The 12,863-nt window shown below is 38.5% G+C and overlaps 1 protein-coding gene across 1 annotated transcript in view; it reads right to left on the reverse strand.

The window, feature by feature from the left end:
• Nucleotides 1-8,772: 8,772 nt before the first annotated feature.
• Nucleotides 8,773-12,863, reverse strand: part of LOC144059297 (complexin-2-like) — a 56,751-nt gene continuing 52,660 nt past the window's right edge. Inside the window, exon 4 of the mRNA XM_077578280.1 lies at nucleotides 8,773-11,539. Within this exon, the coding sequence (XP_077434406.1) occupies nucleotides 11,345-11,539 (195 nt within the window). The 3' untranslated portion in view covers nucleotides 8,773-11,344. The remainder of the gene's footprint in view (nucleotides 11,540-12,863) is intronic.

Raw genomic sequence — 12,863 nt, forward strand, 5'->3', positions numbered from 1 at the left:
AACTATTGAAGTGATGCAATTAATTACAATTTAAAAAATGTGGCTGACACGATTTAAAAAAGATGAGAATATTAAAATTTAGGGGCATCAGGCGATTAAAAATTTTAATCGTAATTAATCCCTTGACTTCACTAGTTAACGCACGATTAATCACAAATTTTATATCTGTTCTAAATGTACCATATTTTTTTTCTAGGTTTTCATACTCTTGTTAACAAAAGTGGAGAAATGTTTTATATAGAAATAGTTCAAATTAATTTTTGACGTCTATTGCCGTCAATGGCAGTAAATGAGTTAATTAATCAATTAAAGCTTTGACAACACAAAAATAAATACATGCAAACTCTGCTCTCATTCGACCATGCATGACTTTACTTTTTATAGACGGCTTCATCTGATGCAGTATGTATGTTTTGTATTGGTGCTACTAACTGTCTTTTTTTTTGTCCTCCCTTTCTATGTGGCGATTGCTGGAGATGATATGACTCCACCTGCCGAGGGCAGCCTGGTGTGCATGGTTTGCGTGTGTTTAGCTGTCAAGTTGCTGATGCCACTAGACCCGTGTTCGCTTCTGTCCTGCCCTCCTTCCGGGACCTACATAATGGCTCTTCCTCAGAGAGTCTCTGCTGTCCTTATCCATGATTGTACGAAGATTTTTAAATAATAAAAACAACATCCTCATTAAAAATTTGTTTGAATGTTTCTCAGTGTCAACAATAATGATGAACACAAACAATAATTTTGATCTGTAGAATACAGTGTGGTTCTTAACTCATTCACTGCCATTGACGGCTATAGACGTCAACAATTTATTTGAACTACAGACGCTCCCCTACTTACGAACATTCGAGTTACGAACAACGGTACATACGAACATGTCTGCGCGCATGCGCACATGTCAAAAAATGTTCGGAAAGAGATGCTGTAAGTTAGATTTTGTATTGCGCACCTTTTTCCGAGTACTGTAGTGCTTCTTTCCGCCGCTAATACCGACGCTTGGCGCTGTGAGAGCTCACCCAGCATTGGAGGCTCAGCAACGTGTCGAGGAGGAGGAAGAAGAAGAAACGCCTGTCGCTCATAGATAAAGCCATCGCACTCTTCGAGCAGCAAGACCCAAATATTGAACGTTGCACAAAGGTTGCAAATCAATTGAATGATGCCATACAGTGCTACCGCATCATTTATGATGAAAAAAGAAGAAAACTGTGCAATCGTAGTTAGATCGCTTCTTTCGGCCAGTTTCTAGTGAATCCTCCAAGGAAGATACTCATCAACCCTCATCTTCTTCTCCTCGACCCTCAACTTCTTCCTACATTGAAGTTACGGAGGAGGAAGTAACTTTTGAAGCCCATTCCAGCGACGACGAAGAACCTCTCATGATATAAAATCCTCCTCTTCCTCCTCCTCCATCAAATCCTTAAGCATCGAGTACATCTTCCAAAAGTAAGTTAAACTTCATTTTATTTATCTTATTACGTACATGTACATACTGTGTGTGTGTCTCGCTCCCTCTCTCTAACATACGTAGTACAGTACTGTACGTATTCTCTTTAAACATAAATTATAATACAAAATATAGCACTGAAGCAACTAACGAACAAATTCACCTTTCGAACGATCGCTCGGAACGTAACTCGTTCGTAAGTTGGGGAGCGTCTGTATTTCTAATTTACATTTTTTCCCCACTTTTGTTAACAAGAGTATGAAAACCTAGAATTTTTTAAATTGTACATTTAGAGCATATATCAAATTTGTGATTAATCGGGAATTAACTATAGAAGTCATGCGATTAATTACAATTAAAAATGTAATCGTCTGACGCCCCTAATTTTTAATAATCTTTTCTTTTCTTTTTTTAAAATTAGGGGCATTAGGCAATTCATTTTTTTTTATTGTAATTAATCACTTGACTTCACTAGTTAACTCAAGATTAATCACAAATTTGATATCTGTTCTAAATGTACAATTAAGAGTATGAAAACCTAGATTTTTTTTGTTAACAAATGTGGAAAAAAATATGAAACCAATAGAAATAGTTCAAATGAATTTTTGACGTCTATGGCCGTCAATGGCAGTGAATGAGTTAATAAAACCCTTAAGAAACAAAACTCCTTGTGCATGTTCTAGATAAAACCCTTGAAACATAAAAGGGTTCTCAGTTTAACTTGCTGTGTAAGTTCTAGATGAAACCCTTGCAATATAAAAGTCTTCTCAGTGGAACCTTCTATGAAGGTTCTAAATGAAACCCTTGAAACATCACAGTGTTCTCAGTGGAACTCCCTGTGTGAGATCTAGACAAAACCCTTAAATGGTTTGTTGTTGAACCTTTCATACAGGGTCTTGGGTGGAACCTTTCACAGATGGTTGTGGGTATAACCCATTATGTTCTCGGTAGAACCCTTTGGAAGGGTTCCAGGTGGAACCTTCATAAACAGCAACCAAAAAAGTTCTCCGATGTGGACAAGCTGGGGAACCTTGAAAAGGTTCTAACAAGCGCTTTTACTTCTAAGACTGTACAGACATGGGATGAGAGGCAAGTATTGAAGTGGGACAGCGAAATTCAAACATATCAGAGGCAGAACGTCAAATGTCTGAAAGCAATTGTCGCTGTGATATTAAGCCCCTTCCTCGCTGAACGTTTCGAGAGCTCCTGGCTTGGATCAAATGTGATCAATGTGTCAGAAGCTTGCTGCTAATTACTCCATCAGCAGTGACAAGATGGCAGCTGTCAGCCATCATTGTGGGCCCGGGGAGAGAGGGGGAAAAGGGGGGTTTGGGGGGGTGGGATTCATCTTGAGGGTGTATGACAGAAAGCATTCATGCTTCATGAACCCCCCCCCACATCTGGACTTGGAACGGCTGAGTGGATTTCTCCCATTAAATCGACATTTATTTCAATCCGTCTCATATTCGTTCATGCAGTCCCATGGTGCGTTCAGGACCAATCAAGGGAATTCGAAGGGGACGTATGATGTGAAAAGATTATTTTTAAATTGGTGGAACGCCTTTAGTTTGTTTTTCCCGTGGTTTTCCGGGGTGTGTGTGTGTGTGTGTGTGGGGGGGGTGGGTAATGATTGTATCGTAACTCGATTATTTGTATAGTTATAGTTACATGTCAAACCGGTAAAATTACCGAATGAACAATACTGAGCTCTCCATAAAAAAATAAAATAAAAAAATGTATAGTTAAATTTTAATACATTTTAATTAATTTATTTAAAATTTTATATACTGTATTTTACGATACAGGCGCTCCCCTACTTACGAACGAGTTACGTTCCGAGCGATCGTTCGTAAGGTGAATTTGTTCGTAAGTTGCTTCAGCGCTATATTTTGTATTATAATTTATGTTTAAAGCCTATATAAGTATATTGAAGGTTTATATAAGTATGTTTAAGGCTTGTATAAGTAACCTGTATTGGTTTGTACTGAAAAAAACATTTAATAAAATGGAGAGAATACGTACAGTGCTGTACTGTACTACGTATGTTAGAGAGAGAGCGAGAGACACACACAGTATGTACATGTACGTAATAAGATAAATAAAATGAAGTTTAACTTACTTTTGGAAGATGTACTCGATGCTTAAGGAGATGATGGAGGAGGAGGAAGAGGAGGATTTTATATCATGAGAGGGTCTTCGTCGTCGCTGGAATGGGCTTTAAAAGTTACTTCCTCCTTCATGGGGACAGGCGTTTCTTCCTCTTCCTCCTCGACACGTTGCTGAGCCTCCAATGCTGGGTGAGCTCTCACAGCGCCAAGTGTCGGTATTAGCGGCGGAAAGAAGCACTACTCGGAAAAAGGCGCGCATACAAAATCTAATTTACCGAACATTTTTCGACATACTGTACGCGCAGACATGTTCGTATGTACCGTTGTTCGTAACTCGAATGTTCGTAAGTAGGGGAGCGTCTGTATTGCCTTTTGATGCTGAAATGGATAGCGCACTGTAGATGATGTTTTGTTAAATTACCACAAGAAAACCTAACCAAACATTTTATACATACCTGTGAGAAAATGCCTTCCAAAAACCTGATGGGGGTTGGTTCGGATCCCAGTTGGTTCCCAGTTTAAAAGTGGTTAAACAGCAAAAAGCACAGTGCTGAAATAACTCCCACAAAGTTGATTGGAATACTTTTTCAGAGTTTATATAGCTCCAAATTTTCCAGCGGCAAATAAGCACTTTTGAAATAGTTAAATGGGAGGAAAATGGCGCTGACTTGTCACTAAGGCGGAGTTCATCTAACTCTCGGTGATCTAGGTGGTTTCACTCGGAAAATCTTAAAATGACATTTTGGGAGTAAAAATTAACTCCCACAAATTTAACTCAGCACTTTCCAATTTTTGCTGTGTACTTCTTGCAATATTTTCTGTGCAACAATTTCTGATATTAACCCGATTTATCTTCCTCTCCCAGAGGTTCTGCTGGATTACAATGAACCCGATGCAATCCCAAATACAGGTTTTGTCATCTTTGCATTTGCAGTACAGGTCACTGTAGTGTAGTCATTCCATTTTCAGTGTGTCCAATTTATGTGTCATAATAAACGCTGTTGCAGCTCTCACCGGAATGTTTGATAACACAAATTTTCTTTGTAATCCGCTACGGAGTTAAATCGGTGATACTGATTATTTTGCAAATAAAATGCACATGACATATTCGCGTGTTTAAACCAATAAAACACATAATTTTGGCCAATGTCAACACTTCTCGTTCGTGATTGGATCTTAACTAACCAATCACAGTTGCAAGTTGATTTGCATAATGTTCACGTTAAAAATGTTGCATTTAAACATGGTAAGTTTACAACACGTTACAGCCATATTATCCTGGCGTCCACTATAACAAATAAAAACTTGCGATATCCCCTCCCCAAAAATTCCATGTTGTTCTTATGTGGGAAAAGAATCAAAATCAGCACCAAAAAAAGAAAATAAATTTTGCCCAGCAGAAAAAATGCGTGTCTGAAGGGGCTACAGAAAACAATACATTAGAGTAATTGTTTTTTTTTTTTAAACGTGGAAGTTTTTTGATTTCGTCAGACACTTGCTGTTTTATTACTTTTATAATGCGGTGTCACTTCAATTGAAATTGCCAGTAAATATTTATTAAATATTTGGCACAATTTTTACAAGTTAGTCATTACCTACATTTTGCAACCCTCATTTTTTGCAAAAATCTAATTATTATCATTCTTATTATCATTATTATTATTATTATCATTATTATTATATTTAAATAATTTAAACGTTATAGTTATTCCTTTATCTCTTGATGTGAATATTTTTCTTAGTTCACCATGGATTTATTTTATGTTTTTGCAATTACACTGTCTAATTTAATGACACCTAGTATATATAATCCACATTACAATAAGCGTTGCATTACTACATTAGGCTTTTGAGACTGTGGGATTATCTCAGTGTTAACAGCACTCATGCAGCCTAAATGCTGGTGTATTTATTTAGTTACTTATTTGAAATAAGACAGTGAAATAAGACATTTCAAATTAGTTCATATGGTTGTAAAATAAGTTATTTAAGTTACCAGTATTTGATGAAATAAGTTATTCCATAAGTCCGTCCGTCCGTCCGTCTTCTTCCGCTTATCCGGGGTCGGGTCGCGGGGGCAGCAGCTTTAGCAGGGAAGCCCAGACTTCCCTCTCCCCAGCCACTTCAGCCAGCTCATCCGACGGGACCCCAAGGCGTTCCCAGGACAGCCGAGAGACATAGTCTCTCCAGCGTGTCCTGGGTCGTCCCCGGGGCCTCCTGCCGGTAGGACATGCCCGGAACACCTCCCCATAAGTGTATTTATTCATTTGAACTCTTTTCACATTCAACAGGGATAGGCACACCCGTGACCCTAGTGAGGATAAGCAGTTTGGAAAATGGATGGATGGATGTTTCACATTCACACATTACTCCTATTCATGATAACCGAGTGACAAAATAATCCACAGCACGTTTGGTCACATGCGTGCACCTATTGTATGTGTCATATGATTAATGTGATTGCTCCTCTGGCCAGTTAAGTCATGATAACTGTCACCTTGCACAAATGAAATAAACATCTTGACTCGACTAGTGTTTAGCATAAAGATGGAACATAGCATTTGATTAGAAGGTGATGGTTAATTTGATCATAATCATGGCGCCAATGAATATTGATGAGATGTAAGAATAGACCCAATCATGGAAGATGCATGGAAACGTGCGGAGGAAGCGTTGGATGGGGATTAAATGAGTGGAATGATGGATTATCATCTTCACCCGGGGGGCTGGAAAGAAATTACCACAATGAAATATGCTGTGAGGTGATTGGACCACTGCAGTCATGTGACCTGCATTACATATGCATGCTTATTATCCTCATGATATGTTATATATAGCATTTAACTATCAATAATGGCTTTCAGTCAATTAAAAGTGGCTTTTATTTGATGGTTTTAGTTTACAGCCTTTTACTAACTAGTGGGAATATGATGTGAATAAAGGTGGGATTTAAGAAAATATTAATGAAGTAAAATGCATTGATATAAATACAATTTGATTTTGTACCCTAGATAAATAATGGTAGTAAAAAAAATATTTTTGGCCTGCTACATTGCAAATAACATATTATTACATTTCTCCGTCATTTATTTTATTTTATTTATTTATAAATTTTACAGGTGTCCCAGTACTTTTGTCCACATAGCAATTTTGTTTCCTCCCTTCGTGAAAGCTCAAAATGGCGTCCTTTGATAAGCTTTGCGCACTCATTCAAGAGGATGCTGCTGGTGTGTGAGAAAGAGAAGCGCACGCCTGGCAACCTCCCCCAAGGAAACTTTTGAGTATTTATAGCTGAGCAAAACATCCCGTTGACTCGTGTGTGATCCCGACGCAAGAACATCAAGAATTCATACTTCCCATGCCCCATCACACTATTCATATACATAAATCATGTAGAATAATACATTATGCAGTGTGAGAGTCTGTGCGCTGATCATGATGACGACAACATCACTCAGCGAGCTCAAAGTGGCAGAAGACGCAATTTTGCCTTTTACGCAGAACCCTTTAGTAACATTAGCACAATAGCAGAACAACCTTTAGCCCAGCAAAGCATGGTTACGTACTCAACTTCACTAATGTGTACAAAAATGTTGGTCACAATCACAATTAATAAACATTACCTGTTGTCATGTTGACATCGTCGTCATGTTCTGATTCTTTGAGATATGAGTCCTTCATATCCATGTTTTTCAGTTTATTTATCCCTCCAGATATCTCCAAAATGACAGCCAAACAGATACCGATCACGTGATAAAAAACATAACTATTCACTTTTTTTTAAGTGGAATTTTTTTTTTTAAAGACGTGATGCTGAAATTGCAGCATAAAGTGCATCAGTAAAGTAACGAAGGCTGTCAATATTTATGTACTTGTGATTTTACTTTTTTATTTTAATAAATTTGGAAAAATAACTAAAAAGAAAAAAATAAATAAATGTAGTCACTTTGTCAAAATTGGGTGCTGTGTGTATAATTCTGAGAGAACAATTAATTAATTGCAATAAGGAATAAGGCTTAAAGTATGCGTCACTACCTTTCACACAGAACTGCGACAAGGGTGTGAAAAGGTAAAAAAAATTATCTTTATACGGAAACCCACCAAAATTTCTGTAGAGCTCTAGCAGAAGACCCAGTTTTTAAAAATTTGCTTAAAAAAAAGCTTGCAGAGTTTGTTAGTTGGAAGCCACTTAGTGACGTGTTTTACTCCCTCAAAGGCAAATGAATGTCGAGTGGAGCTCGAGTATTGTGGAGAGTGCGTGAAAGGTACCAGGGGGGTTACCGCGAGGCTCCCTCGGCACATTGCGTTAACGGCATCGATTTAAACCTCCATTTCCTACTGGCAGACTCGAGTGCGCTCAACAAGCTGGAGTGGAGGACGAGAAGCTTGACAGTGGAATCCGTCAGGACTCGTTGACACTAAAACAACTTGCCAACTGTCGGAACAAATTGCGCCTGTGGCCGAGGAATGCTAAAAACAACGCTAGCGACAACAGCAATGTGCTTTTCTCGAGGTTTGACGTTTTTACACACTTATGTGCTTGAGTGTAAGGTATTGATGTCGGGATGGTGGATTGAAGTCAAACTGCGAATTTGCCGTTTTTCAAGGTATAATGCATTTCAACCAGGAGATTTGTATTTATGAAGTGTGCCAAGGATAATACGCATAACTTTAGAAATTTTCAATACAGTATTATAAAATGAAAGATGGAATCTAAAATGCTAAAAAATATTTTTCATGGCAAGTCCTTGAAAAGATTCAACTTTATAAGTTTGTCAAATTACGAGCCCTAGAATTTACCCAGAGTGTCTGTAAAATGGCGGACTTCCTGTTCAGGTTTGGTCACCTACAGGTCCTTTTGGCTTTTAATGCGTCCTGACATGTCCACATCGATTAGTGTTCAGGGAAACTGGAATCGGAGAATATTTTTTGTCATCAAAATGATCAAACCTTTTTTGTCAGGCAAACTTCCTTGTAGCTGTTCGTCTAAGGACAAACCCTGGAAATCACCCAACATGGTCAACTTTGTCTTCCATTTAAGGCATGGGTCCTTGAGACATTTTGGTGGCTCCACCCAATTTCATGTCGATCAGGAAATATTTTTTTCCTTTCAAGGGGGTGCAACTGAATGAGTTTTAGTGGGTCATGTTAGGGAGCAAACATTTTTACCACATATTTTCCACAAACAGCCATGTGTGGAAAGACACCAAGACAACGCAAAACATTTGTATGAAATCACTTTATTCTCAGTGTGTGGTGATTCCATGTTTTTTCTTGTTTTTTATTTTTTATTTTTTTTCGCATGATGGTTTCCAGACTAAAATATCTGTCTTCAGGGGGCATGCAAGTGAGGCTAAAAGAGCAGCGCTTTGGGGAAGGCGGGTAGAAACACACAACGGGACACATCAAAAACGCTTTATAGTCGCACCATCGCACACCACAGAGCATGCAGACGTCCAGGAAGAAGAAGAAGGGGCGGGGGGGAATTTTGCAGTAGAAAAGACTTAAAATATGCACATAAAAGAGATTTTTTTTTTTACAACTGAAAATAAAAACAATCACCAGCTACCAAGAGGACAGGTACAGGACCAGCTAGAGAGAACACAAAAGATTAGCGCGCTAACTTTAGCATCCACGGGTACAGACGACAGAGGAGTACAAACATCAGACGTTTACATTCAAGTTACATCAAAGAGTAGATTTATTATCAAGTGGCTTCTTTTACTATTAGGCCTACTTATTATAATGATTAATGAGAGGAAAAATAAAAGGCTTTAGTCGAATGGCAGTGGTCTGTTAGCCATGAGAAGTGTGACATTTTTACCAAACGACGCTATGATGAGATCGCCGCAGCTTAGTAATTGGTATAAATTGGTTGGGGGCAGTATTTGTAGCTTGTTAGAATTTGTTTGGGGCTGTAAACGCCGATTGTGCGAGATTTCAAGGCCCTTGGAGATGTTAGCGAGCTAGGCTAATGAGGCTAGTAGAAGAAGGCTAGCGAAGGTACAAGCGACAACACCTGAGATATGTGGAAAAAAGTCTACTATCGCTATCTACCACTAACTACTATGAGTGTCATTCTTTGGTTTGACTCGATAACGTCATTTGCGGATGTGCGGTTCTAATTAGCTGCTAGCACTCTGAACTGAGGCTAGCAGGGGCAGTTTACCAGCACAATGAACTCAGTGGATGCTATGCTACTCCAATGCTCAAATTTAACACGATTCTGTGTTTTCAGCTTACTGAAGCTAGCGTGAATATACATTCAGGATATACGCAAAACACATAGCTTCTAATGTCTACAATTTGTCACACACAAGCCAGATTGTTGCTCAGATTCAATGCTGAAATAATGGCACAAAGTCACAGTCAAATTCTGGAAATGCTTGCTTTTTTTGTGGCTAACAACGAGTCTAAGTTAGCGGAATGTCTGAAATAGCTGGAATGTTTCGGAAAGACTTTGTGGGAATGAAAACAACAAACACATCAGACAATCTTTGTGTGCCATTTATACACTTCCCAATGTAAACTGTCTTTTTTTTCCTCTTGTTTTTTTTCGTGGCTAACGATGAGACAAAGTTAGCACTACTATCTGTCTGTCTGAAATAGCTGGAATGTTTCGGAAAGTTATGAAGTGATGGAGCTAACAAATTAAAACGTCCTTAAATAGCAACCCACCAACTTGTGCAACACTTTCCCAGATCAGCAATTACTTCATGATGTAAACGCTACGCTGGCTTTGACATTTAAGTGTGACGTTAGTTATTTTGTTTTTTGTTAACGGAGTAACTAACTTGGCAGTATTGTCTGGAACATTTCAGAAAGACACCGTGGAATTGACATAAAGTAAAACAAGGCATGTCAACATGATGACCCTCCAACTTTGTGCACCGTTTTTACATTTAGTATGATGTTAAGTTTTCATATGACAAAAATGGAGGAGCCTGCATCTTCGGTCAAACACGCAACATCGAAGATTGTCTGGCTTTGCAAAGTCTGCCACATGGTAAAAATAGACATGGGGAAGGTGAATGATATATTTGGCGGTTGCAACCGTCTTCTGTTTTTGAAGCATCTTCTATTTTCGCATATTTATTTTTGCAATCATTGAACAAAAGCAAAACGTTAGCGAAAACTCGGGAGCCGCAGGACGACAGCAGTCGTTTACTGCTCGGAGACAAACTTTGCGTCGTTTTGAGGATTTTATATTTAAGCCCCGCTCACCCTGATGTGGAAGAACATTTGACACAATAATCCCGATTTAACAAACAAACAAACAAAAGCGGTTATTGCCTCAAATATTTCGCTCAGCGGCGACAATCAACCACGTCACATCACAACATCTCACTGCATGCCAACAAATTTTAAAAAGAAAAAAAATTCAACAAATCAATCACTTCTTTGATTACCTCACAGGGATGATCAGTTTTCTCATATGTGTATCAAATATTAAATTAAATTAAAACAGAAAAAATGATTTGGATATTGTCTTCAAAGTTAAAAATATGGCTTGTACTCATCTATCCATCTTGATATATGTCATATACATATTTCATATATATTTATATATATATATCTATATATATAATTATTTGCCATGTAACGCCAGGCTATTTACAAATCAAAGTGGGAATGATGTCTATTACAATTAATTAATAAGTGGCAGACCGGACGTTAAATTAGCCATTTTGTGACCAACGTAACATCACGTCGCAGCAGTGGAAGAAGAGCAGAGTGTGTGGAAGAGGAGGAGGGAGGAAGGGTGGAGGAGATGGTCAAATGCGAAGCGGCGTTACTTCTTGTTGAACATATCCATGAGTGGCGCCGGGATGAACTTCATCACCGTGTCCACGATGCTCTCCTCTTCCTCCTCCTCACCACAGCCGGTGGGCACCGCCTTCTTGGGGCGTGTCAAGCTGCCCTCCGAGGCTTGCTCCATGGCGGCCGCCGCCTCCGCCTCCTTCTCCTCCTTCTTCTTGATGCCGTACTGCACGGGAGCAGGAAAAAAAATCTATGAAATGAAAGCAGCGAGCAGCCGTGAACGGGCCCTCGTAAACACATTTTCATGGCGAATCCTCGAGATGATTAAACTTTAATGCCCACATTAAATGGCATAGTCAAAAAAGATGGGGGAATTTAGAAACAGCCATCTGCCTACGTTATCTGCTTCAGATGGGTTTTATTTAGGCCAGTACCCTAATAGGAGGTTAAACTAAATAAAACTCTCAAATTCTAGCTAAATGGATGTGTCAAACCAAAATGTCTGACTTCTTGTTCAATTTCAGGGTTCTTGAGACTTTTTCACGCATCTTGTCATGAAAGACATGTCCACCCAATTTCACATTAATCGGTAAAATTTGTTTCAGGGGCAAATTTTTTATTTATTTTTTAATTCACCCCAATGGCCAAATTGACCCTAAAATGTCTACTTTAAACCAAAATGGCTGACTTTCTGTACACTTTTGGGAACGGGTTCTTGAGATTATTTCATATGTTCCTTTATGTTGGACATGTTTACCAAAATTCGAACAAATTGCTATCAGAGCTCATTTGGGCCAATTTCCTAGTAAGAGTTTGGAGTTTGTCAAGTTCCAGTCCTGAAAATTTGCCCAAAAATGGAGGCTTCAATTATGTCCGTCTTTCTGGTCATGGTTTCTTGAGAGTTTTTTGTCCATGATGGAAATCTTCTCCCAATCTTGCGTTGATCGCGTCAAGTGGTGTTAGGGGCATTTTATTTTATTTTTTTATTCACGTAAATGGCCATATTGACCCAACTGCAAAACGGCTAATTCAAACCAACCTTGAGACTTTTGTGTGTGTCCTGTTACAATAGACTTAGCCACAGAATTTCATGTACTGTAAAATGGTAAAACTGGTGTTGGTCGCTAATTTTTAAAATTCAAGTGAAAGGCAAAATTTATTGTAAAATGGCAAAATCAAAAACTGACTGACTTATTGCTTAATTTCCAGAACGTGAGTTCATTCCTCAGCCCCCCCCCCCCCACCCCCAGTGTTAAGGTGCTTCAACTTGCACAGAAATAACAGACATTTAACTTATTCACTCCCAGCCATTTTCACTGAAGCAACCCCCTTCGCTCCTGGCTAATTTACTGGATTTTGACTGATTTTCTTCGATTGCTATAAAAACATGGAACCTACCAAAAGAAAGATTATGGTCTCTTCTTTCATCAGAAAATAAGTATATTTGTATCTGTTTTTGTTTTTTCAACAATTAGCATTAAAATATAGCTAAGTTTCATCATTATTCAAAAATCTGTTTCAAACACTGGGGAGAAGAGGTTTTTTTTCAA

Source organism: Vanacampus margaritifer, chromosome 10, assembly GCF_051991255.1.
Source record: "Vanacampus margaritifer isolate UIUO_Vmar chromosome 10, RoL_Vmar_1.0, whole genome shotgun sequence".
In the NCBI taxonomy this organism is placed as follows: Eukaryota; Metazoa; Chordata; class Actinopteri; order Syngnathiformes; family Syngnathidae; genus Vanacampus; species Vanacampus margaritifer.